Source organism: Fusarium poae, chromosome 4 (assembly GCF_019609905.1).
Source record: "Fusarium poae strain DAOMC 252244 chromosome 4, whole genome shotgun sequence".
In the NCBI taxonomy this organism is placed as follows: Eukaryota; Fungi; Ascomycota; class Sordariomycetes; order Hypocreales; family Nectriaceae; genus Fusarium; species Fusarium poae.
The window spans coordinates 5,579,532-5,605,740 of record NC_058402.1 but is presented as its reverse complement, the minus strand read 5'-3'; the positions used below and the strand labels follow the sequence as shown (position 1 = coordinate 5,605,740).

Genomic DNA, 26,209 nt, shown 5'->3' with positions numbered 1-26,209 from the left:
ATTCCATTTTTGGATGTCTTCACACCTCAAAACATTTGCGACAATGGGTAAAAAGAGCTTCAGGGTACGACAAAACAAACACAAAACCGCACCAATTACGATTTGCTGACATTGACGGCTACAGGGCAAAGGCAAAAGAGGCGGCGGCGGCGGTGGCCGAGGCGGTGCGCGCGATGGAGGCGGCTGGAGAGACTATCCTGCCATCCCCAAGGAGAACGAGAAGCTCCAGCGCTTCTATGATTCTCTTCTCCAACTGCCCGAGGATGAGAAGAATGCTTACTGGGAGGCATTGAGACGTGAGCTGCCCAACAGCTTCAGGTTCTGTGGCTCCAAAGGGTATGTTTGCAACCGCCTTGACGCGAAAAATCGATGCCATCGGCTAACTTTTGCGTCCAGACACGCCGTCACTGTCAAGAACCTTCTCCAGACCAGATACATCCCCGAGATCGTCAAGATCGAGCACCAGGATGGCCGACCCGTCGAGCCTCCTCAGCCCGTGCCCTGGTACCCCGACGACCTGGCTTGGTGGATGACTACACCCAAAAATGTCATTCGCAAATTCCCTCCCTTCGCCGCATTCCAGAAGTTCCTGGTTTCCGAGACGAGCGTTGGAAACATTAGCCGACAGGAGGTTGTCAGTATGATTCCACCTCTGCTGATGGACCTCCGCCCCGGTATGACCGTCCTTGACATGTGCGCTGCTCCTGGAAGCAAGGCCGCGCAACTGCTTGAGATGATCCACCAGGGCGAGGAGGCTCGCGTGCGCAAGGTTCTCCGATCTTACGCCCAGGAGGATGGCCTGGATCTGGGTGCCGAGACCAAGGAGGAGATGGAGGCCGATCTTGAAGCCGACCCCAGCGACGCCGGACGTGCTACTGGTATGCTCGTTGCCAACGACTCCGATTACAAGCGCGGACACATGCTTGTCCATCAGCTGAAGCGACTTTCGTCCCCAAACCTTCTCGTTACGAACCACGATGCCACCCAGTTCCCCTCCATCAGACTCCCCGCCAAGGACAACAAGAAGCCCACCTACCTCAAGTTCGACCGCATTCTGGCTGATGTCCCTTGCTCTGGTGATGGCACTCTGCGAAAGAACCCTGCCATCTGGAAAGACTGGCAGCCTGGTAGTGCTCTTGGTCTGCATCTGACACAGATCCGAATCTTGGTGCGTGCTCTGCAGTTGCTCAAGGTTGGTGGCCGAGTCGTTTTCTCCACCTGCAGTATGAACCCTGTCGAGAACGAGTCCGTCGTTGTCTCTGCTATTGAGCGATGTGGCGGCCCCGCAAACGTTGAGATTGTCGACTGTAGCAATGAGCTCCCCAACCTCAAGCGAGCCCCCGGAATGAAGAACTGGAAGATTATGGACAAGAGCGCCAGAGTCTGGAGCTCCTGGAAGGAGGTCGAGGACTTTGCCAAGGAGAATGCCGAAGGTGTCATCCCCGGGCGAGTTGTTGAGACCATGTTCCCCAGACTTGAGGGTGCTGTGTGCGCTGATCTGCCTCTTGAGCGCTGCATGCGAGTCTACCCCCATATGCAGGATACCGGTGGTTTCTTTATCACAGTTCTTGAGAAGAAGACCGAGTTCAAGGCCAAGAACGAGAATGAGGGTAAAGAGGCTAAGCAGCCTGCCAAGACAGAAACTCCTGCTGAGGCTACTCCCAACGAGCAGGTTGCCGAGGAGGCACCCGCCAAGGAGGAGGTTGAGAAGAAGACCGAGGTTGAGAAGAAGACCGAGGTTGAGATAGCGCCTGTTGCTGTCGACGTGAGCCAAGAGGATGTTGTTATGGATGATGCCTCTTCGAACGGCAACAAACGCTCTCTCGAGTCTGAGGAAGCTCAAGATCAGCCTGCTAAGAAGGTCAAGACTGATTCTGCTGACCCTTCGGTTTCCGCGACTCCTGTTGCTCAAGTGAGCCAGGAAGGAAGCAAGCCTCGCCGAAATGGTCCCATCGAGGAGGCATTCAAGTACTTAGACATCTCCCACCCCACCGTCCAGAACATCAAGGAGTTCTATCACATCTCCAAGCGATTCCCCGTTGACCGATACATGGTGCGAAACGAGATGGGTGAGCCCGCCAAGGCTATCTACTATACCAGCGCTCTCCTTCGCGATATCCTCATCGAGAACGAGGGTCGTGGCATCAAGTTCATCCATGGTGGTGTCCGTATGTACATGAAGCAAGATGCTCCCTCGGCGGACATCTGCAGATGGCGTATCCAGGCTGAGGGTATGCCCATCCTCCAGGGTTACGTCGGCGAGCCCCGTGTTGTGCACCTTCACAACAAGGAGACATTCCGCAAGCTCCTCATCGAGATGTTCCCTCGTATTAACGACGGAAAGTACGAGCGCTTCGACGAGATTGGCGAGCGTGTTCGCGATATGGGTATGGGCTGCGCTGTCCTGCGCATTGAGCCTGATGGTTCAGATCCTGACTTTAAGGAGCGCATGGCTCTGCCTTTGTGGAAGAGCATTCACTCGCTCAATCTCATGCTTCCCAAGGAGGACCGATCCGCTATGCTGCTACGTATCTTCAACGACACATCTCCTCTTATTAACATTGTCGCACAAAAGAATCAGCAAAAGGCTGCCGAGGGGGCTGAGGAGGTCAAGGAGGAAGTTGATGTGGCCGATTTGCCATCGCCCGAGGAGACTGCTGATGTAGAGATCGCGACCGAGTCTGCGGCAGAGCCTACCAAGGAGGCAGAGAGTGAGGAGAAAACAGAGGCTTAAAGATGTCTCGATATGTACAACTGCTTGATGTTACTTTGGTGTTATTACAGTTTGAATTGCGATGAGGATGAAATTCCGATACAAATGATAATGCAATTTTGTGTTAAGAACCTAGCAGACCCTTTCTTGCCGAGTATATTTTGTGCTGTGATCCTATGCTTTTCACAATATTTGGTAAGGCTTCATGTAGATATCATGCTATTGTTACAATTTTGGCTCATGTCAACGCCATCGCCTACTCATCTAATAATCCTACAGTCCAGTGTACAATTCTATCAACACCTTGGCCATTGATTGCACTTATTGGAATAACGGCGCAATCCTTGGTCCACGCCTCCTCGACACCACTTGGGTGTGGGTTTTCACCCTTTGTGATGCAGTCGAGGTATCGCTTGAGCTCCTTGAAGTTTTCCTGCGTCTCTGGCAAGTCCGCCTTGGTTGCTACAACAAACCACGGCTTTCCAGCAATTTGCAATGACTGCTTTTGTTTCGAGTTTTGGTCAAGTTCAGACTCAGGGGAATAATTCATGGGGCCGCTCAGGTCTGATGTGACGTCCCAATCAATGTTAGATTCGATTGCCCGATCAGCCTCTTCCTCATCACGCATTTGGGCATACAGTCCAACCTCACGCCAGAGTGAGTCGAGGGCCTTCACTGCATTGCCAGCAGACAAGTCAACAACGAAAGCAAGGACGCCAGCACGCTCGACGTGACGTAGGAAAGCGATGCCCAAACCGCGATCAAGGTGCGCTCCTTCAATCAAACCGGGAATGTCGGCGATGGTGAAGCGAGTGCGCGGCTCAGTCTCAACCTCCTCGGGCAGACCCAACTGAGCAGGGTACCGTCGATAGCTCTTGATGGCAGGACGGCCAGAGTACTTGTCGAGAACAACCGTGCCGATATTGGGCTGAAGGGTCGTAAAAGCCCAGTTACCAACTCGAGTACGGCTATTCGTGATGGCACGGAGCAGAGTACTCTTTCCAGCGTTGGGGAGACCGACAAGGCCGACATCAGCAAGGAGCTTAAGCTCTAGTTCGATTTTCATAGTGACAGCATCGTCGCCTTTGGTAGCGAACATTGGGCGAGGGTGTGCCCGCGAAGTGAAGTGAGGGTTGCCCAAACCGCCGATACCGCCTGTTGCAAGGAGAATAGGCGTAGGAGTAGGACGAGATAGGTCAAGACGGATTGTAGGAGGTGGTTGTTTGAGTAGCCGAGTACGTTTGGGTAACTTGGGGAAAACTGTATTCTTGACGTCGGTCTTGGACAGCCCAGGGTATAGAAGCCACTTGCGACGCTCAGGGTCATGGTCGTCCTCTTCCTCTTCCTCCTCTTCAAACTCCTCCTCTTCCTCCTCATGAATCTCTTCTTCATGTTCCTGCCTCTGCTTTCGTTCCAGAGCTGCTTGGCGTTCTTCACGCCTCTTTTGCTTCTGCTGGGCTCGCCATAGTCGCATATCCATCTCCTCGTCGGCTACCGGATCCTCACGCTCTAATTCACGGACGACTGTTCCCACAGGTACAGTTATTATAATGTCGTCTCCTCGCGTTCCACTTTTTGCGCTTCCCTGACCATGCTTCCCGCGACCAGCACGCACGAAACGCTTGCGAGATAACTTGTGTAGCGAAGTCTCGCCATGGGCTGCTTGGATATAGACATTGCCGCCATGGCCTCCGTCGCCGCCATTGGGAGGACCCTCAGCTAGATAAGCTTCGCGCAAGAAAGAAATACAGCCATTTCCACCACGTCCAGCATAAAGAGTAAGGAAAGCTTTGTCAGAGAAGCTTGGGGAGGCGTAATCGTCAGGAGCGGGGTTCAATCGTGACTCTGGAAGATCGTTTACGGTGGAGTTATATCGACGTCGTAGAGCGGATGCGCCCGAGAAAGTTTGTCTTGTAAGGAAAATTGAGGGGTATAGAAAAGGAAGAAAGGTCGAAGACACCATTGAGCATCGCGGGGCCATGATTAGGGAGTTACGCGACACTCGATCGCTGACTTGGCGTTGAAGGATCGAGGTCAATATTGAATATATCCATGATGTCTAGGTCCGAAATTTGTTTGGCTTCTCATGCCGATAAGATAAGAGCATGCTGCACGCTAGGGATGTATGTATGTAAGTGGGAAGTCAAGATTTTAGTTCCAGAATAATAAATTGATTATCCTAGATATCATTTCTCTGATAACATGATTTCATCGGTAGTTTTGAGAAAGGAGGAATGTATCTGTCTGATCGCTGAGAACATGCCATAGTACCTACGCAGTGTAATACCTATAAATAAGTTCAGATTGTGCAGCATGCGCCTTGATTTGAGAAAAGCAGGATTGGAAACAATAGCCTCAAACTGTCATCAGATACTATAAAACAACTTGATATAGTCCTGCATGGATACTTTTTGTCTATCTTTAATTACCTTAGTACCTAAGTTAGCATGTATGATGAGAGGTGGCTCTCATATAAGTCCCAAAAGGGAAAGAGTACTTCAGTGCTTAGAGAATGATGGCAACTACAGGTAGGTAGGTGCCCCTCCAGGCTGCCTACTAACCTACCATCCATGCCTCAGGTCTCTGCTAGGACTACAACAGAACAAGGCAGTGCAACAAGGCAACCTCACATCTGGAACCTCATTTCTTCTCTTCTCTTCTCCTACAACTTCATCTTTGTTTCCATCATTTTATTATGCCTTTGACTTAGTACATGACCAGGCTTTCATTCTCCCGTGCGGGTTCTCTCCTTGTTCAACATGTCGCACCCGATCACCACGATGCGATGCATCATGCCCACGGACCTCGGCGGCGTTGTACAGCACTGCAACAGCACAGCACAGCAACCATAAAAACAGGCGCAACTATGGTTCTGATTTGAGACGTCTTTCGAGCACTCTATTCGACCCGTTGAGCCCATGCATTTTATATTATGGAGAAGGAGTAATACAGTCAGTCATCTAGAAACATATCTGCCAGCTGCTCTTCTTCGACGCAATACTTCTTCCCCAGCCCGTTCGTTTCACCTCGTTTCGATCCGATGGGATCATGCATCTCACCCGGAATGGCCCATCACTGGCGTTCGCTGCTATTCGACAAGTATCGGGCTAGCCCCAGCTTCCCGAACTTAACAAGAGACGCTTGCGGATGCCAAAATGCGGTGAACGTGTGCTGCAGCAGTGAATAAAGCGACAACAGAGCCTCTTGTGCTTCGCTCGCCGGCCTTTTCAGTGCATCGCCCCTTCTGTCGTATTATTTTACCTTGTTGCTCACTGCTGGGGCTCGCTCCACGATCGTCCTTGGCCTTTATTTGTTGATCCTTTGTAGTAAGACGCTCAACATTTCCAGCCGAACTGACTACCTATTTGTCACGTCCGACATCTTTTGCATTCTCACAGATTCCCCATTCGAATCTGCTTTATTCGTCTCAGCAAGTCAATATCTTACGTCAACTCGAGCTTTGGAAGGGTCTGCCATTTCATCTTGATCAACTTTTTGCCTTGCATCCTCTTGCCAACGTTCCACTCACCCCTCCATCTTTTGTGGTACTACTGTCTGTCAACACCACCCTTCCTGCCTCTAGCACATGAGCCGCACCATCGCCCAACGACGGTTCGTGGCCATCAACCCCTCCCTTGTACCAGTTTGAAGCCATTGGGCCAGCCTGCATACGATCCGTGGTCCCGCATTCGAGCCACGACTGTAGACGTGGTCCGCCTGTCCTCATTCGATCTCTCTCCACATCGCTTCCTTCCCCACGCGACTTCTTTCATCTCGCTCGCTCTCTGGCTCTTCAGTTTCTCCCTCGGCCTCCATTCCCAGCTCGAGCCCCGAGAGCTGCTGCTACTTGCATTGCAGGACACATACGGCTCCAGCGAAACAGGTGCTTGCTCTCCTTCCCCGAGCTGGTGTTCGACAGGCAAACCAGACCATTTTCCAACCCGGTGTCGTTATCTCTTACCGCCACGGTCTTCAATCGACTTTGACACGGCTCGTGCCTTTAAGTCACAGTAGGTCCATTTTGACTTTCCTCTGACATTTCTACCCTTACATCTGCCACCTTTGCCTACCTATCCATGATTTAATCCTGACATTGCTGGTTTTCTTCTCTACGCATATACATCCTTATGAAGATCGTCTGCGGGGTTGGAGGGGGATCTCACGTCGATGTCATGAGTTGACCGTAGATGAATATTGTTTACCCGCCCTTCTCTCGCACCACGGCTACCGCTCCAACTTTGTGTAATCCATTTCGCCTGATACCTCAGCTAAGATGTTTTCCAGGAAATACTCATATCCTGGCAAGTCTGTCATCAGGATGGATCCTGACTGTGCGATATGCCATGCCCCGGCCAATATGGCATGTGAGTGTGAGGCTAAGGGTCTTGACGTTGCTGTCAAACAAGCCGAGGACCGTATGATGCGGTCGATATATACTGAAATACGGTAATAGCTCTTGATCCTCGCTACGAGTCGAAATAGGTCTGACCGTACGACTCTATAGTTCCTGGGTTCGAGGCCATGCGCAAGACTACATACTTGAATATTTCCGCCTCCTCACCGATCAACGAAAGACTGCCCATGCTGCGCATATGGATCGAATCACTGCCCACGCTTACCATTATTATCATGCCCCGCCTCATCCGACGCAAGTGGCCGAAGCGCAAGCCTCATTGAAACGTGGCATTGACGAAGATTGGCAGGCGAGCGTACAACGCTACCCCGAAGTACTTGAATATTTCTTTGGACTTGTTGAGCTTACACTGCCGGCGGAGGATGAGCCGGCGGTTAAAGAACCGCCACTAGGATCGTTATCCAATTTACGAAAAGTAAACCGCCGAAACAGCAATAACCCTCCCGGCTCCGCTGGCACAGTCGTACCCCCAGGATACCGTGGCGACCCAGGCCAGATGCACCAGGAGCCTCCACCGATGCCTATGCCTCGAGCCGACCGTCGAACTCCCGGCCCTGGAATGAGACGACCCCCCAACTTTGGAGCGCCGCCGCCAATGCCTGGTGGTTACAACTATCCCCCCCCTCCTCCTCCATACTAGAACTTTACCAATGCCAATACAATGACGCTGGGCATTCGTAGGTGTTGAGGATACTACAAAATTCATATTACGATTACGAACATCACGACCATTGCATAAACAGGGCGTGGAGTATTACCGGCATGGCAGATCAATGTGGTATTATTAGTGGCAGGGTTGAAAGTTGGCTGACGATGTCATTTATGTCCGAGTACAAACTTTCTCGGTTTGCATTTTTGCTTTGGAGTATCTGGGGTTAACAAAGTTAGGCATTGTTGTTTGTGTATCTGAGATTACAAAATACCACGCCATTTAAGGCAAAATTAGGAACGACGCACAGCAATCCTTTCCGGTTCAGCCGTGTGTGATGGCGAGCAGAATTGATTAACATCAACTACCAGAGACGGAACTTGGGCAATTATTGAAATGAGGGGCAAGCACCCAAGACACCTGCGATCATGGTGATAGGCTGGAGAACAGAGACTAACTAATGCCGGTGCTTATAACACATCATCTGCTGCAGTAAGACAAGATAGCCTGTATGTATGTATGCAAAGTATGCGTCTTGGTCGGTCACTAATGCCAGACACACGAGTAACAAAGCAAAGCATAAGAAGGGCAGCAGAGCGAAAGGCTGAAGAGGCACAGCAGTATGCCCGATGTGTGCCCAACTTAAACCTCCATCATACATACAAGCTTAGCTCCTCATGACCTCACCAATCTATGCATCCATGAGCGGCAATAAGCAAAGTCAATTGACCTTACCTAGGGCCAAGATCTACAAGGGACCCGATAACCGAGAATCATGTCACGACGCTAAGAAAAAAGCAATGCGACGAATCTTATCACCGAATTGAACCAACTTTTTATCATTTTCCTTGCGCATGGCTTCACTAAGAAGTAGCGCCTAATTACAAAATAGCACGAGAGAGCGCTTTTTAGATTCGAACATGGTGGTGAAAAAAGGGTGAGAAAGATTGAAACTCGCGCAATAGAGTTGGTGAGCCAAACAACTTTTTAGACGACATTTGGTATCAGTTCAACAATTGACTCAACATGTCGAGTAAGATCGCCAAGAGAGACTTTTGGCGGATAGTGGATAGGATGAGGGAGTGAGAGAGCGCATTTGTGAGTGTTCGTTAAGGGCCCAGCATCGACGGCATGGGAGTTTGCCGACGAGCAATCAGAGTCGAGTCGAGATTTATATTTACGACTCCTGCTTATCAGCAATAGAAGTCTCCTTCAAATCAGAGGTAGCCTGCTCGACCTTGTCGCCATTAGCCTCAGCGGCCTCAAGCTCGGCAATCTCCTTCTTGGCCTTCTCGATGTTCTATAACGATAGTTAGCATAGCAGCCCACCAAAGGTTCGGATGGCAAACTTACGCGTTGGGTCTGGGCCTCTTGGTCGTTCTTCCAGAAGTCAAGCTTGGCTCGGACCTTCTCGGCAACAGCAGGGATATCGGCGGAGCTCATAGGGGGGTCAATGCCCATGGCAGCACAGTCCTCGACGACGGCAGGGGGGACGCTGAACTTGTTGGATGAGGCACCGGCACCGGCCTTCTTGCCCTTCTTACCCTTCTTGACAGCGGGGGCGTACTCCTCCTCACGGTCCTCCTTGCGAAGGAGCTTAGTACCCTTGAGGCCAGACTCATCAACACTTCGCTGGGCCTGAGCACCGAGACCAGTATCGGCCATGAGAGGGCCCTTCTCGACCTTGTGGTTAGGGTCGAGGAATTGGAGCAGGCTGTTGGCACGGCGGATTTCATCCAGGTACGCAGGGTCACTAGCATCGCCCAGGCGGCGCTCGGCCTCGGCCTTCTTACGCTCCTGGTGGTAACGCTCTTGCTCTGCCCTTTGCTTTTCACGGCGAGCCTCACGAGCCTCACGGTCGTAGGCCTGGTAAGCCTTCTTCTGTCCGTAATAGTCATCTTTCAACTTGCGGATAGCAGTGTACTTCTCCTGCTGCTCAGCTTGCAGCTTGGTTCGCTCGTCACGAAGGGTGGAGAGGCTCTTGTAGGCCTCGTCTTGCTCAGCCTTGATAGTATCAATCTCGGCCTGGATCTTGTTGTACTGATCAGAAAGGGCACGCTGCTCGGGATCGTCCATGCTGTCCTTGATCTCTTTGATCTTGGCACGGAGGTCATCAATCTGCTTCTGAGAATCCTCGAACTGGCCGAAGTTCTTGCGCATCTTGCGGAGGCTGGAGATGTCTGAAAGAGCCTTCTTCTCGTCGACGAGCTTCATGGTACCGGAGTTGACCTGCTTGTCAAGGGTAGCAATCTGGCGGTCGACTTCCTCGAGGCTCTTGTAGGGGACCTTGGCCTTTGCTGTCTTCTGCTCGGCAATTCGGCTGCGGACCTGCTCATCAAGGCGCTTGATCTGATCGAGCTTTCCAGTGCGGGCGTTCTTTCCGCCGGCCTGCTTCTGTCGAATCTCGTTGGCCTGAGCAATGAGCTCTTGTCGTCGCTGCTGGGTAGGGTTTGGCTGGTCTTTATTCTTGTTGGGCATAGCAATATCAATCTTAGCTTTCACAGCAGCCTACAAACGAATTATAGTTAGTCAATGCCAACCCCTTATAGCTCAGCTTCGCCAGAGGCCACAGATGTGGGACCCGTGTCGATAGCCGAGCCATATCGCACAGAACAGGAGGGATTGAAGTCGTACCAGACGGTCCATTGAAGCCTTGTGCTCCTTCTCAGCCTTTGCGAGCTCCTTCTTAAAGACCTCCTCATCAGGCTTAGTAGGACGGACATGAGCCTGCTTGTTTTCTGCCGCAGGGGCAGGAGAAGTTGCGGGTTCGGCCATTATGGTGAAGAGAGATGACAGGACAGAGACAGAGCGGACAAGAGATTAGGAACCAAGAGCGAGAAAGCTCGAGGAAGAATAGAGGTGAGGATAAGGACGACACGTGGAGATCAAGTGGGAAGGGTTAAGGAAAAAGAGGAGAGAAAAAAGAAATGGCCCAACTGTAAAGGATTAAAAAAAAACCAAAAGGTAGGTAGTTAGGTACGCTGTACAGTAGGCTTGCAGCTGGTAGGCGGTGCTGCCAGCTTGCAGTAATTCCACCACCTTCCCCTACTAAAGTTCTGGACCCGTGTCTCTCCCGCTCTGATTTGCGACCTACCTGTCCATTGACTTGCCCATTGGGGCAGGCCCGTGCACCACTGACTGAGCTGTCTCTTTCTTTGCATTGTCGGTATAGTATCCGTAGGCTGCCCGGTCTTTCTAGGCCCGGTGCCCCTCCCTTGGACTCGGGCCCGTCCTTCCCCTAGCGTTCGCTGGAAAAGAGAGCGAGACCACTGAGCTTGAAGGGTCCTCCTGGTGCCAGGGGTACATTCCTGCCCCACCCTCATCAACCTCAAATTCCAATCGTGGCGGAGAGAGCTTTCTGTGGCTACACGCGTGGCGGTACATGTCACATGACTTTCTCAGCGCTCTGACCCGCCCAAGAAACTGTGGACTTTTGCGGCGACGATGCAAGGCTGAAAGGAAGAAACATTTTTGAGACGCCTGCGATCGCAACCTTTCTTTCTTACCTATATCAGCTCCACCACCAGCATCACGATTCGAATCGCCTTCTTAACACATAATCACCATGGATGTCGATCACGTTCCAACAGACGCCAAGTCAAAGGAGGTTGTCCGGCTTTGGCGGGCCTGGAGGACCGTCCATGAGATGGTCGCGGATCGAGTACGTCTGCCTTAAAAGTCTTATAGACTACAAGTGGAATCGCGCAACACGTCTAGTCGCGCAGCTCTGCTATAAAATAACGGCTCATCAAACTGACTGTCTTGCAAAGGAATACGAGCTCGCTGAGGAGGAAGTCAAGATCTCTCTCGACCGCTTCCGCGACGAGTACTGCAACCCCGACGGTTCTATCAAGTAAGAGCCCATCTACGTTGACCCAACCAAAGAAAATGCAAAACTAACAATATTGATTACAGCCGCAACAAACTCTCATTCTCGGCGCGTCCTAGCACATCCATGATCCGCAAATTCACTCCTCCCGCGACAGCAGCCAACCCCGACCCTGTTGCCGACTGTGGCCCTATCTGGATCGAGTTCGTTGCCGACAAGACCTTCGGTGTCAATCAGATCCGAGCGTTCGCCGCATACGTGATTGACAACCACTACAAGACCGGCATCATGGTGACTCACGTCCCTCTTTCTCCTACCGCCCGCAAGTCGCTCGCCAGTGTCGAATCGATGGCAAAAATCGAATGCTTCCTTGAGGACGATTTGCTCGTTAACATCACCCACCATGAGCTTGTTCCCAAGCATGTTCTCCTATCCCGTGAGGAGAAGATTGCTCTTCTCAAGCGCTACCGTCTGAAGGAGACCCAGCTCCCTCGTATTTTGCAAAAGGACCCTGTCGCTCGCTATCTGGGCCTGAAGCGAGGTCATGTTGTCAAGATCATCCGAAACAGTGAAACAGCTGGTCGATATGCTAGTTACCGATTGTGTGTATAGATAATTTGTTGGATAGGCTATGTTGAGATTGTGTTAAAGGAAAGAACGGGTTTCTGGTACGAGGATGAGGGCGTCAAACTGCAACTGAAATTCTAAAAAGCTGGCGTTTCAGGGGTTCTATCTAAATTGTGCTGCGCTGTAGCAAAGCCAACCAAGGAATACAAGCATTTATATGAAGGCTTTCCCATCCCTTGTGCTTGTTTGTTCGTGTGTTAGGTGACTGCTTAGCGTTTGTCTAGACCTCGTGAAATATTGACTTGTCTAAGTGCTCAAGTTGACGCCAGCAGGTAACTCCATATTTGAAGAATGTATAATAATTGCCCACACTAATACAATGTCAGGTTCATAAACTACTCTGATCTTTGTGCAAAAATAATGTTTAAAATTCATGCCAATGCCATTAAACGTTAACTTGGCTTCCGCCGGGTATATCTAATCAATATCCATGCCATCCTGGCGAAAAAAAAACGAGCCCATATTGAGTCCGCAAATCATAAATCACTTTAGTGATTGTGCTCAAATCCCATATTTATGCCCGGCCTCAATAGGCTCCCAAATACCGAAAGAATCCTTCCCACGCGTTACTCCTGTCTTGCTAGCTTTAACCAACCCGAAATAACAATTGAAACGCCCATGGCCGTGGAAATATCTATGAGTCCATGATCCAATGAATTCGACAATGAAAATGTCGTTGTCGCCACAAGGCAAACAAGAGATAGATGCCAATGGCAATCGCCATTTAATTCAAGAGCCCACCAGGATCCCTCAGCTCTGTCCCTGAATGCGCATGGCTGCCGTGTCGTGACTCTTGCCGCGATTGTGGTATCGGTTGAAGCTCAGTGCCTCCGTATTTGGGCTTCGATCGATTTGACCTTGTGTTCGCAGGCCCAAAAAGGCCACCAATATCCTGGAGTAATGCAGTCGAACCTCGACGAAACCCACCCGAACTGGCCGGCAACGAAGGCACAGGAGGTGTGTAGGACTGTGCTGAGTCCTCCTTTGATGAGTCGCGGCTATTTGCTCGCAAACTGCCAGAGCTTTCTGGCGGAACATCGAGCAACCCACCCACGTCAAAGAAAGATACTCTTCTTGGCGCCGGACTATTCTCGCTCTTCGACCGAGAGAGTGGATCATGTTGTATTAGAGAATCGTCGCTATGCTCTGCGTTACTGCGTTGTCTTTGTGGAAACTGCCAGCGCTCGAGATCTTGGTCTAGCTTCCGGGCAAGAGGGGCAGGAGTGTATTGCAAAGCACCATTCTCGCTGGAATTGTCGGGCTGGTCCTGTAGTTCCGGATCAACAGTCATGCCAACATCCCGAACGAGGTCCTCATCACTCCCCCAATGTCGATGTAAAGTTGGACGGCGAAGATTGAGAGAAGGATCGAGGGACTCGGCGACGGACGAACGGCGAAACTTCTGCTTTTTGATACCCCGATCTCGCATGAAAGACCCCAATACCAATGAGTTAGCAGCTGCCGTGGCAAACAGCAACTCAACTGAAGCCAGAAGAGACCGATATTGCTGACGACCATTCTCGTCGATGATGTGCGGTACACGATAGAGTGTCACTCCTACAACAGACAGACTGAGGGAAAAGAGAAGCACGAGTTGTATCTTTCTCTTTATCGTCATTCCACTCGTCACGATGATTGGAATGGGGAAAATGACGAGCAACAAGTCGGTGATGACGTTACAGACCGCCATGGTAAGAAGTTGCACATAGCCTTGACGACACTGACCACCAGGATCTGGCAAAACTTGCCAATAGTGACTAAAAGGACGACATTCGACAAAATCGCTTATGACAACGGCGATGAAGGTGGCTGCAAGGATAATGCGAATGATATACAGAGACGTCTGCCATGCTCGTTCCCATGTGGCTCGAGTCAATCGGTGAAGGAACTCGAGAACTGCAAACTTGAGTATCCATAATCTATCGGAGTCAGCACATGACGTTCATAGTTGCTTGAAACAGAGAGAAAACATCACATACGTTGCAGCGTAGAAAATTCGACTGGCTAGCACAAGACCGCTGCCAATAGACTTCTGGCGTATTTGTTCGTCAGTAAGCTCAACGTCGTCAAATTGAGCATTGTTGGTTCCATAAATGAGTATATAATGAACGCATGCCATGCGAGCATACAAAGGTATCAAGGCAAGCGCAGCCACACGGTCCTCGGTGAATAATCGTTCTGTACGAATAAAACGGCCAGCAAGCCGTAGGAGGATAATGAGAGTACAAAACGAAGTTGCCCACCAACAGACGAGCAGAGTGGGCTTATCGTACTTGAATTCTCGAAGGGTTGGAGGTTCAGAATAGAGGGCCATGTCTGCGCCCCAGTCCGCGCCCGTCGTCCTCCGCAGAGGGCCCGACGAGCGAGGTAACAACTGATCGTAGGGGCTAAAACTTGGTCGAGATTTACGGCTGGAACGGTGTTGGCGGTAGATGCCGTGACGTCGGACCCGTAGTCGATCTTGAAATACTTCGATAATTTACCTCAACATAAGGCCGCCGGATATGGCACTCGACTAGTGGTAATAGCGGTTCAGCGAGAGATGAATTCATGAAAATCGTGGACTTGGCGATCCGTGTCGATAACAGTTTGACAGTTTAGCTTGAGTGAGCGGAAGTTGGCGACGGATTGAACCGCGTCGACAGGAGTAAGAATGAAACCAGTCAGAGTAGTCGCTAATCTCAAAAAACCGCAGTCGTTGGGGTGCGCGTATATGTCAGTGATGCCAGTTCGCAGGAAATTGTATTGATGTGTCGCCTCGCATTTGGTCGAAGAGAAAAGGCAACAAACCAAGGCTGAGCGGGAAGGAGACCTGGAAATAGAATACAGGGCAGAGGAGGAAGTATTAAGTCAAGATAAGAAGAAGAGTGGAGGCGGACAAGGTGCGGCAGGTCCCAAGGCCCAACATCCAATGTTGCGGAGGCGAGAGTGTGGGCGAATCGACTTGTCCCGGTTGACCATCCGGAAGGCACAGTAAGTTACAGTAGCGTTGACGGTCGAGCAGAGAGCAGAGCACTCTCACACATACACACGAGCTTGTGGCCTCCCAAGGCCCGTAGCCCCCGTCATCTGTGGCCCTGTGCGTCGGTCTTGTCGTGGAGGGAGGGGGTGTCGGCCACAGGTTGTGGAGCTCCAGGATGAAATGGGCCAGCCATCCAAAGTGTCGGTCCAGCCCCAGCGCCAGTGGATCAAAAGCCAAGGGACTGATGAGCATTAGGGTCTTTAATGCAGGCTCGTGAAAGCTAGCCCGGTTGGTATTCAGAGGGTTTGAAGTTCCTGTAGCTGGCCAGATTGGTATTATTCTCGACAACGATTACGGCAAACAGGGTTCACCGATTGTTCCCAATAATGCAATCTGGGCTATCGGATTGTGATAATACCGTCAAGGAAGTGAACAGGATGATCGACCATCATGAATGACGAACATTGCACCAAGGACATCGACTCTTGGCGTCCACATTGAGCCAGCGACGGACTGGACTGTGGTCTAGCCAAGACGCGGAAGGACGACGACCAGAGAACAAATGGTTTGACTTGGTGGCCGATTGGTAACCATACTGTGTCAACGCAAATAATATAGCAGCAAATGATGGTTGACTGCTGGAGTTCCAAAATCAATCAATAGCCTCCATCCCATCAAGCTGGCTAACAAATCATAGTTCCAGATAAGAATTGATGTTTCTTGGCGTCAAGCGCTGCCGAGCTGGGGAGATGACCTCTTTCGGGATATTCGTGTTTCTTGGATTGCTATCGGAGGGGGTATGGGGGATATCGGACACTCTGGAAACGTCTCTATCGACGAATATGCTTGATCCAGCACGGTTTCAATGCCGTACGAAGTATAGAAAGCCCATTGTGCTATTGTCAGGACGAAAGCACTTTTCTCTCTTTCTTTCTTTTCTATTCGGGCAAGAAACAACTCTTGATGCAACTCAGGCCGCAAGTACCAGGGCGGAGCTAGCAAATCAGCCACCAGGCTTGGTAGCACTGAACCCTAGTTGTCTGAGCTAGTCATGCGAATATTCATGCCCGTCCTTCACTCATGGCACGACAATTGAGCAACACTCTCAATCGCACATGTTTCACAGCACTGTGGCTTCCTCTTGGAAGCGAGGTGTAGCTCCGTTGTCGGTCACCCAGCCGGGACCATTCCGACGGATTGGAATTGTACCTATTGATACGTCTGAACGTGACGGTCTGCGGGTTATCAGTGACTTCACACGTTCTGTACGGAACTGCCCGATATGTGAAAGAGTGCTGGAAAGGTGTTCCCATATTGTGGTTTTGTGGCTGGGCGCTATGCCGTGTTGCTTATGATCTTATCATAACGCACAGCTTCGGCTTTGATCGAACCACCATCCCATCCATCCTTCTATCCGCTTGTCAAGGCCAGATTATCGCGGTTGTTAATTTTTTTTCTGCCATAGAATCTCTGATGGAGATTGATGAAAATGCAGATCCGAGGCTCTGGGATGGAAACCAGGAGCTACTCAATATGGACATTCCATATTCCCCAGGTTTGAAAAGACAAAACAAGGGTCCAATGTCGAGCAGCCAAGCAACCTACCAGCCAAGAGTCTGTCACATCACGCGACAACATGGTTGTTGCTCGATAAGAGTATCCAGCAGCCCCCCACGCTTTTCTGACCATTGTCTTGGGATTGATGTAGTGAGATGTTTTGATTGTAGTGAAGTAACTAAGGCGCAGATTGAAATTAGAAGTGAAAGAGATACTAACTTCATGATGTAGAAAATTTACCAATGAGGGAATATGGCCGTGCACATTAGAGTTCTGTTAGATGGTGCCTGCCATGTTTGCAACGGATGGAGAGTCTCCACTTTCCCGCTTGCGACCTGCAACCTGCAACCTGTAACTTGGAACCTAGAGATTGTGCATCGCTGCTTCCTCCCAACAGTCTGGTCTGTAGTTAGGTAGACTAGGCAAGAGGTACCAACCGAGGTAATAATCCTCAAATATCTCACCTCGTATTAATTACCTACTGATACCATCTGAGAATTTCTGCGCAAAAACGAACCTCTGAGCCAAGACTTCTTCGAAATAAAAAAAAATAAAAAGTAAACCATAATAATAGGCGATCGATAATTGATTACATGTAATAACCCACGCCAATGATACCCACAATTCATGGTTCCTTATCTGCCAAACTCCACATCTCACGACGTATGCATCAGCCTTATCTCTTGTTCCTTGGTTCACTGTGTTAATACTCGACATGCTGCAGTACTGATTTTCCTACAGCGTCTCCTTTACTAGCTCAGGTCAAGTTTGATATCAACACCCGTCCATAGGCAGTCTAGTAGTACACACTGGGCAGCAGGTTCATCGAGTTGAGTTATCAAAATCTCCACACTGATTCATCTAACAAGCCAAAACGGTTAATCACACGAGAGGCCAATTTCATAGCCCCTGGATATTAGACAAATGGGTTAATTCCCAAGTCCAGCATGTCCATCAGTAGCTGCCAGATGGATTATCCCCGGGCCGATTCGTTGATTACACGTGTTGCCTTGAAGAATCATCCATGTGCTATTCTGAGACAAGATATTAGACGTGATCCTGAGCTACTGGGTGTCTACTGTGCCTCTCACACTTAATCTCGATTCGCCCATCGTTAAAGCATAAGGAGCATTTCCTCCACTCTCATTCTGTCCCTGTAACGCCGATAAGACTGTTGTATCTGAGACTATTGCACAAACTACCTACTGTATGTACAGAGTATGTCAACCACGTTTACAACGACTGCCCGGGAGCGTCTAGTGTGCACACTAGAACGTCAGAAGGAACATGGCGTAAACTTACACCAAATTGTTGCAAATAAATCGACGTCAGGCAAACTTGGACGAGTCGTTCATCCATTCTACCGGGCTTTCTCAGAAATGAAAACAGTTTCGTGGCTTCAGATGTCTCAAGCCACCATACCGCCTATAACGCTATGCAGAGTTTCGCGACCGTACTTGTTTCACGAATCATCGTGTAGTGTCGTTCTTTAGAGGCTTGTAAACGGTCATTATTTCCTTCACCTTCCTCTCTCGGATATCAAAGTTCGCTAGCTTTGAGGCCTGTGTAATCTGATATCACAGTAGTTGTCAGGTGTGAGTGATGCGCACTGACATTGCCAGTCTGTCATCGCGGGTCGATCAGGGACCAAACTTCGAGCCGAACAGCCACTACTGCATTGCCGCATGCGCATCCCACCTTCTCGAACGTTATTCAGCTGCCACGTTGGGACACACTTCTGATATCCCGAACTAACACAGCCCTAGCTCCTCAACTGTAGTTTTGATCTGTGACTTTCCTGCTTGACCCCAGTCTACACCTGTTAATTTATCTGCAGCCTCTTTTTGCTCTCCAAGTACACCCCAGACTCCATCTACCACCATAGTCCTAATTTTGGGCCAGGGATGGTGCAACAAAGCTCCTAGGCGCTTTCTAGCTTCAAGGGCTCCTGGCTCGGCACCTCTTTGACCAAGCATCGATGCAGCACCAACGTAGACTTTGATGCATGCCTCAAGCTTACGCACGTTGCCCGTCTTGTATCCCGCCTTCTGGGTCTGCAGACACAGACTACGGAGATCGACAGTACTCTTTTGGAAGAGTTGTACGTGAAACAGGAATGCAACGACCTCTAGAGTCGGTACGACAACTCTATCTTGACCCTGTCGAGTTTTCAGGTTCTGCAACAAAGAATGGCAAACGAGGTCTAGGTTTTCGTTGCTGGCTTCACAAAAGCCACAGAGCGCCGCTCGACTCGCAATGATCAGGTCTTCGTTGCCTGTGTCTGCAGATCCGACGAATCCAGCCATAAGTTCTACCATCCATTGACCCGTATCTTCCTTTGCTACTTTGTGAAGCAATGGCTGGAGACATGCCCCACCATGCAGGCTTAGCAGACTATGGAAGTAGGCTTTTGAAGAAAATGTGAGTTCGAGAAAGGTTTTTGTGTGACTAAAGCCGTCAGTATTCGACAAAACAATCACCGAAGGCGTTATCTAACGTACCTTTTCTCCAAGATCAAGGCCAATGCAGCCTGTGCCTCAGGACGGACGCGATCGAGCTTTTCGGCAGAAAGACGAAGAGTACTGAAGAAGAGCGCCCTCACAGATGCCTCTGCCCATTCACTCTCAACTGCCACCTCATCCAGTTGATCCCATAATACCCTAACGGCTCGGAGAGCCTGCACACGGACGTGTGATCCAACATCTCCCCGGGCATTTGTAGTATAATCGTTCAACCCTCCAGCGATCAACTGTAAAAATGTCAGAGGCTTCTTGTGTAAAATACTACTGCGTGTCAGACTCTGCAAAATAGCCACCCGAGTATCGATTTCGGCATCCCATGCCCATCGCTCCAGGAGAGCCTGGCAGGCTAGATCCTCGGATGAGTCTACCAGAGGCTGCGCGATTGTAAGTGCTGAAAAGTAGCCATTGCCGTGCACAGCTGTTCGACTTGTAGGGCGACGTTCAACAATCCCAGCCCATTCGCTTATTAACGATTTTCTCTCAGTCGGCGAAGAGAACAGCAGCAGGACAAGTGACGCGGAAGCAATGGGCTCGATAGTCTCTTGCTCGCTACGATTCAGCCATGTAGGAACAATAGCTCGCAGTGCGGAAACCAGGCGTATCACTGTTGCACTTCGATCTTTGTTGCAAGAATCAAGCTCAGGTACTAGACTCGTATATTCAGCCTTGTTGTCGGGCTGAACGAGCTCTTGCCCTGGGCGAGGGGCTAACTGAGGCTTTGCACCGAGAACAGCAGTTTGTAGGATAGGCAACGATGAGACGACAAGTCGACTTGCTGCTTCAGCGAGTAGCTCCGGTTTTCGATAGGCAGTCGATTGTAAATTCTCCAATAAGTCTGACAATGTCGAGAGTATCTCATCAATCAAAGACGAGTTATCATGTGCTGTGTCGGTTTGGAGCAGAGCAGGGAACTTGTCGAGGACAGCTGCGAAACACAACAACAGACCGTGTCTCTCCTCGACTTGACGCGGCTGAAGTGACTCAAGACGCTCAGTCAGCAGTTGGACAGTCGTTTTGAATCGAGCAAGCGGATCGCCTGCCTTTGAGTCTGAAAGCTCGTAGGTAAGAACGCCAAAAGCAGCACCTGTAACACGTCTTGAACCAGCATCAAGATCACCGATACCCCTCCAGCCAAGGAGAGTAGTAATGATGGCTTCGCCGTACTGACTCGATAACCTGGTCGCGTTAACGGCTACCTCTTCGATCGCTCTGGAACGTCGGGCGACAGAGTGGTAGTCGACCGTCTGTACCACCCAAATACCTTGTTCGACGGTATCGGGATGCCGCCCAATGAGTTCTTGCAAAGCCGCCGATGCACCGCGTCTAATATTTCCAGCGGAATCTAGTGAAGCGGTCACAACGAGTTCTGTTCCCAGAACTTGGATGATGGAACTCGTATCTGGGTGAGCCTTTGCTGCAAAGACAGAGTGTGTGGGAACTGCACGAAGCTCGTCACTCGTATATCGGCGCGCCAAAGCCCAGATGCCGAAACAAGCAGCGTCACGCACGTTAGTCCCAATGCTTCCTCCAGACATGCTTCTTTGCTCAAATGACAAACCCAAAAGGAGGGCATGGATAATATCGGACAGCTGCTCAGTTGGCGGAGATCGCCGATACAATAGATGTGAGAGTGTAAGCATCAGGCCGTGCCACTCGAGATTATCCACAGCGGACAAATCTCTAACTGGTTTGCCTCCAGCCGGTCTCGTCCAAAGAACATTTCGGTTAAGTGATTCCAGCACAACTTCGACAACTTGTGAGGCCATGTCGGGGTTCAATTTCAGTGTGATAATGCTCAGAGACTTACTGGCAGCCAGTCGTACAGGCGTATCGTTGTCGGAAACCGATTCAAGCAAATATCCAATAGCGGTCTCGGTAAGTTCAGTGCTAGCTGCATCCTGGGGTTGGCGAAGACGCAACACGACCACAGATCGAATAACCTTGAGAATCATTTTCCTGGCAAGAGCAAAGGAGATGATGGTCTTTGAGAGCTCATCCTTGCCAACAGAAATTGCGTGTATGGCATAAAAGATAGTGGAAAGGTAAGGGTTCATGTCTGACGTGTCTGACGATGCCCGCAAGACACCAGCGAGGAAGGACAATACTCCAAGACAGAAATACGTCGTTTGAAGAGGTTGATCCTTGCGCGGACGAAGCGATGCAAGAGACCAGTCGATGAGGCTCTTGAGCACACCGAGTTGTTGCATGTCACGTCGAATCGCCATTCTTACTAGGAGAGCCTTTGCTGCATCTCGCTCTTTCCCAGGAGTACTGAGATACTTGATAGCAAGTGGAATCATGCGCACAGTAATGGCAGGGAGGTTCTCAGGCCAAACCATGCCCGGAATATCTGGTGCTGTCATGTCTTGTAGATCAACGGATGAGATGGTAGAGAGGTCAAAGGGGGCCAGTAGGAGATGTGAGAGCCACAGAAGAACAACATAGCGCTCCTCCCACGACCATTTTCCAAGAGTAGCATCATCGACAGAGGCTTGTTCGGACTCTTCAATGGCAATAAGCAGCAACTCTAGATACTTTGCCTCGACGTTGAGAAAGCGCACGATGACTTTTTCGCCGCGGATCTTGCAAAAAGTGTATAAAATCTTGCATATGGCAAACTCAACAGAGACCAAGAGTTTGGAACGAGATGAGAGCGTTTTTCCACGATGGCGAGTTTGTAGATGCTTCAGAAACACCTCGGCCAGGAGGGGAATCCATTTTGGGAGGTAGGGGTCCAGTAGCTGAGGGAGTTCTTGAAATTGGTCCAGAATCTGACAATAGTGTCAGTCACGACAGTACAGATGAGCTTCTCAGACTTGCTTACAGAGTTGGTCAGTCGGAATATCTCCTTTGCGCGCACCCTTGAGCGGACTACTGTGCCTCCGTGACCATCAGGTTTCCATAGGAGATGGGGCAGAGAGCGGTCAAAGTCCTCTAAAAGATCTGCCGAGACCTTCTGTAGTTTGATATCGACATCTGCTTCTGGGGCGTCCATACCACTCACGTCTGCGACGATCAAAAACAAGAATAGCTGGGCAGGATTTTTATTGTATGTTTGGTTGGTGTTTGATTCATGCGTCAGGTTCAACATGTACAATGTGAGAGGTCAAGTTTATGAGGTAAGCGGGTCCGGACTTTGGCACGAGCGACTTCTCATGGGCAGAACCAATGGGAATCTGTTTGGTCTTCTGTAACTCTTGGAACTTAAGGAAGAAAACTCTTACAGTTTCTCGGACGATATTTATTACAAGTTTGCGGGTCATCAATAACTACCTGACTATGTTTCATGCATCCAAACATCCAACGTTGCTGGACCCTTGTACAGTGTTTTAATTGCTAGCTTAGCCAACACCGTACAGCGTTAGGAACATATGACGAAACAACTAAGTCTAGATAGGCACCAAGGTAGATAGATAAGAAGCATCGTTGAGTAATATTGTTGCATTGTATTGCATTGTATAGTATCGTCGTATTGTAAAGATCGATTAAGATAAAAGATTATCTATCAGTGTCTCGAGTCTCTATCTCGGTTGGTTTGGCCAAGTTCCAGCTGTAATACCTTCAAAATATCCTCCAAATCCTGTAAGGGGGTATCAACCATTAACAAATAAAAATGAGAGTCATAGACCCTTTCCCGTCTAATGTTTGCTCGTAAGCCGTGTCCATCTAATTCCAGAAAACAAAAATCATCCAAAAAAGCTCGCTATTAAAAACCAATCCATGGTTTTGTTTTACCCATCCCAGACGCCTGGTCATTGTTGACTCTTTTCCCGTTTTGAAAATCCAGTAAAATATCTAAGAAACAGCAATGGCTGCCACGATAGCATCCAAGGCACTGCTGTGCGAGGGACCAGTGGCGCGGACATATGGCCCGGCCCAAGCGACTCCCAACAAGTTATCGTCGCTGCGGGCGTTCCTCCAGATCGAGATGGCGTTTTTGGTGATGAACCGACGGTAAAGTGCTTTGGGTGAGACGGTGTGCAGGTATCGTAAGTTTCTGACAAAGATACCCTTGAACTGTTGTCCATCAGCGCCACAGTGACCATCCTTGTGCTCACAGTCATCCGTCTCGATCAGGATGCCGTCAGAGTTGGAGAGTTGCTCGATAGCTGCGTGTGCAATCTTGTGGGCCTTTTTTGTGTAGTTATCGTCGCCTGTTGCGAGAGCAAGCTCGACAAGACCGCCCAAGACAACGCCTTGGTTGTAGGACCAGGTTTGCAGACCGTTGTTCTTGCAGTCGTCGTTAAGTCCATCGTTGATCAGTCCATCCTTGTTGATCATGCCACTATCCTGGAACCAGTTCCATTGCTTCTTGGCGATCTCGAGGTATGTGCCATTGTTGGGGACGCGTCGTGCCAGAGAAGCAGCCGTCATCAGGTAGAGCTCGTTGGCGATGGCATTCACATAGCCTGAACCTTCTTCGCCTTCCTTCTTCCACCGGATGCCACCACATTTTGTTCCAGTGCCGGTCTGCATGTCGTTGAAGATATCGATGGCAGCTTCGAGGTACTGCTGATCTCCAGTAGCGTCGGACGCTCTGATCCATGCCAGAGCCCACCATCCTTCATCATCGTAGAACTCGTTGAGGAAGTTATCAAAGCCACGTTTTCCGAGAAAAGAACGTTTCATCATACAGCCAGAGTCTGAGTCTAGACAGTAGGCGGAGGTGACGACACCATCTGTCATTGTCTTCATGGTGTGAACGGTTGTCTTTTGAGCGTTTGTGTATGTTGTAGCAAGAATGCCTCCAATGTTTAGCTTGTTGGCCTCCTCGAGTTCTAGAGTTACGAAATCAGCGAGAGTGGTGACCACCTGAAAATCCATTATTAGTTTCGTGTATCCAATTTGCTTTGAGTCAACATACGTTGGCGCTGGACCACCAGGCATTATCCCATGTACCGGTAGCAGAGTTGTAGAACTCATCGTTCATTGCTTGGATGGCGGAAACAGCCTTTTCGGTATATGTCGAAACGCTGCGAGCTTCGGGTCGAACTGAACTGACGAATGTCGACCCTCGGGTAAAGAGTCCAGCCCAGTTGATATACATTTTGAGAGAGTGTGAGAGTGAGAATGAAAGGAGAGCGATAGGAAAGTGAGTTGGGGAACTAAAAGGTTAGGGAAAAAGGTTCAATGAGTCGTCATTAAGAATACCTAGAGAGGTAGAGATAGAAAAGAAGATGAGAGTAAGTATCAAACTTAAATAAACCGTCAAGGTTTGGAATGAATCAGAGAAGCAATAGCTCGAAAAAAGAAGGTATGACAAGAGGAAAGAGATCTATATAATACAAACAAAATAAACATGCAAGCAGGAGGAAGAAAGGAAGTCAAACTTTTTGCTCCAGAGATATATGTGGATGCCTCTTTGGCTAAACCCACACCGAGAACAAGCCCGGTTGCATTGAATAGAGTGTTTCCTCAGTCAGGGCCCATGGTCCAGAATAGCGAAGACATGGTATCTAGGGGTACACCAGCGCAGGCATGATACTTCCGGAGACCCAGCCAAGATTTGCTGGGGCATGTGGGTTTGATAGGGAAGACAAGTTGATTGGTGAGAGGGCGGCTTAAAGTCGAGATGCGACTGGCGCTAGGTCGATCTTCCATGAGTTGTGATGGGGCGCTTGGTGTTTCAAGTCAAGTCAGGACCCAGAACGACGGGAGAGAACCTGGAAACTGCCGGCTTGACCCCTGACGCTACACAGCCTTTAGCGTGCTATAGGCCAGTGCTGTGGGTCATGGTCCTCTGTACCTTAGTAGTCAGGGTACGCTCGCCCGGGCGATGGACCTCATCTTGCACGTGCTTGACCTGATACTGGTTCAACTCAATAAGGTACATAATTTCTTCACCTGAACCATGAGAGTGAATCACATTGAACGAAAAAAAGATGAACATGTCCGGCAATAAACTTTAATGACATAAACTCAGTTACAAACCATCTATATGTATACCCATGCAGCATGCAGACCGATAGTTTATCTTGTTTTTCCTCCTTGCTACTAGACTAGTTACCCAGTTGGACCCAGCTATTTCTGTTCTGTTGTCTTGTTGCGCTGTCATGGCCAAGGAGCCAGGATCTGGTGTTTCATCATATAAGTGCAATGTTATGCGTCTTTTCCGTCACTCCGACCAAGAACAATGAATGACACATTAAACGATACAACTCAGCACAATGCTACCTTGATACTTGACCGTAAATATACGTACACACAAGAATTGCAGATCTTGGCCTCTCCCCAACACCCACTCCTCAGAATCGTCTCATCCCATCTTTCTTCATGCATGCATCTTGTTTGACAGCCCTAAAGTGGTTTTACGGGTGGCATTGTTCGTGCTCCTGACTTATATCGCATCTGCACAACATCGGGTTCATCCTCTCTTTCAAAGTTGTGTATTGTACAACGTCTTTTGTCTCGGAGTATATCCATCCATACTCCGCTATAGCCGCTCAACCTGGATCGGCTCTGTTGGCGCTTCTTCTATTATCGAAGCCTTTGATCTCAATCCGTGCACAAAACTATAAAACCTGGAAGCACGGTGTCACCTGTGCCCCAATCGGAACAAGGTAAGCTTGTCAAGATAAACGCCTTTGTCGGGTCCGTGGTCGTCGGAGGTTAAGTACAAAGTTACTATGTATAAATCCAGATCCAAATCCAGCTGGCCACCTACCAACTGAGACTGACCCTTGCTCTGTGCTCAGACTCCATAAAAAGCACTCTGCTTGGGTAACATTGGAAAAAGAATTATTGTACGTATGTAGGTAGGTACAGTACAGTACGGTGAGTGACAACAGCAATATCGCATTGTTTAATAATTCTTTACCAAGCCTTTGTTTGCCCACGGAATTACCTTGTCGATCTATGAAGAAGATCTTATGCAAGGCCCATGATCAGCATGGCGCATTATTCAGCCTGTTGTTGTAAAGGGCATTGATTGACTGA

The 26,209-nt window shown here is 49.6% G+C and overlaps 8 protein-coding genes across 8 annotated transcripts; 3 read left to right on the top strand and 5 right to left on the bottom strand.

The window, feature by feature from the left end:
* Window positions 1-43: 43 nt before the first annotated feature.
* FPOAC1_011893 (uncharacterized protein) lies at window positions 44-2,734 on the top strand (the record flags this gene model as incomplete). The annotated part of the gene is made up of 3 exons (XM_044856260.1): window positions 44-64; window positions 125-336; window positions 397-2,734. 3 exons carry the CDS (start codon window positions 44-46, stop codon window positions 2,732-2,734), a joined length of 2,571 nt encoding a protein of 856 aa, XP_044703573.1.
* A 235-nt stretch (window positions 2,735-2,969) lies between these two features.
* Window positions 2,970-4,694, bottom strand: FPOAC1_011892 (uncharacterized protein; the record flags this gene model as incomplete). Its single annotated transcript, XM_044856259.1, has 1 exon — window positions 2,970-4,694. One exon carries the CDS (start codon window positions 4,692-4,694, stop codon window positions 2,970-2,972), a length of 1,725 nt encoding a protein of 574 aa, XP_044703572.1.
* A 1,605-nt stretch (window positions 4,695-6,299) lies between these two features.
* Window positions 6,300-7,767, top strand: FPOAC1_011891 (uncharacterized protein; the record flags this gene model as incomplete). The annotated part of the gene is made up of 4 exons (XM_044856258.1): window positions 6,300-6,325; window positions 6,572-6,723; window positions 6,982-7,159; window positions 7,218-7,767. 4 exons carry the CDS (start codon window positions 6,300-6,302, stop codon window positions 7,765-7,767), a joined length of 906 nt encoding a protein of 301 aa, XP_044703571.1.
* Window positions 7,768-8,953: 1,186 nt separating this feature from the next.
* Window positions 8,954-10,551, bottom strand: FPOAC1_011890 (uncharacterized protein; the record flags this gene model as incomplete). The annotated part of the gene is made up of 3 exons (XM_044856257.1): window positions 8,954-9,076; window positions 9,130-10,284; window positions 10,411-10,551. The coding sequence occupies 3 exons, from the start codon at window positions 10,549-10,551 to the stop codon at window positions 8,954-8,956; spliced, it is 1,419 nt and encodes a 472-aa protein (XP_044703570.1).
* A 790-nt stretch (window positions 10,552-11,341) lies between these two features.
* On the top strand, window positions 11,342-12,217 carry FPOAC1_011889 (uncharacterized protein; the record flags this gene model as incomplete). The annotated part of the gene is made up of 3 exons (XM_044856256.1): window positions 11,342-11,437; window positions 11,547-11,629; window positions 11,692-12,217. 3 exons carry the CDS (start codon window positions 11,342-11,344, stop codon window positions 12,215-12,217), a joined length of 705 nt encoding a protein of 234 aa, XP_044703569.1.
* Window positions 12,218-12,956: 739 nt separating this feature from the next.
* FPOAC1_011888 (uncharacterized protein) lies at window positions 12,957-14,546 on the bottom strand (the record flags this gene model as incomplete). The annotated part of the gene is made up of 2 exons (XM_044856255.1): window positions 12,957-14,151; window positions 14,212-14,546. 2 exons carry the CDS (start codon window positions 14,544-14,546, stop codon window positions 12,957-12,959), a joined length of 1,530 nt encoding a protein of 509 aa, XP_044703568.1.
* Window positions 14,547-18,502: 3,956 nt separating this feature from the next.
* Window positions 18,503-22,268, bottom strand: FPOAC1_011887 (uncharacterized protein; the record flags this gene model as incomplete). Its single annotated transcript, XM_044856254.1, has 3 exons — window positions 18,503-19,199; window positions 19,253-22,044; window positions 22,098-22,268. 3 exons carry the CDS (start codon window positions 22,266-22,268, stop codon window positions 18,503-18,505), a joined length of 3,660 nt encoding a protein of 1,219 aa, XP_044703567.1.
* An 800-nt stretch (window positions 22,269-23,068) lies between these two features.
* On the bottom strand, window positions 23,069-24,320 carry FPOAC1_011886 (uncharacterized protein; the record flags this gene model as incomplete). The annotated part of the gene is made up of 2 exons (XM_044856253.1): window positions 23,069-24,085; window positions 24,138-24,320. The coding sequence occupies 2 exons, from the start codon at window positions 24,318-24,320 to the stop codon at window positions 23,069-23,071; spliced, it is 1,200 nt and encodes a 399-aa protein (XP_044703566.1).
* Window positions 24,321-26,209: the final 1,889 nt, after the last annotated feature.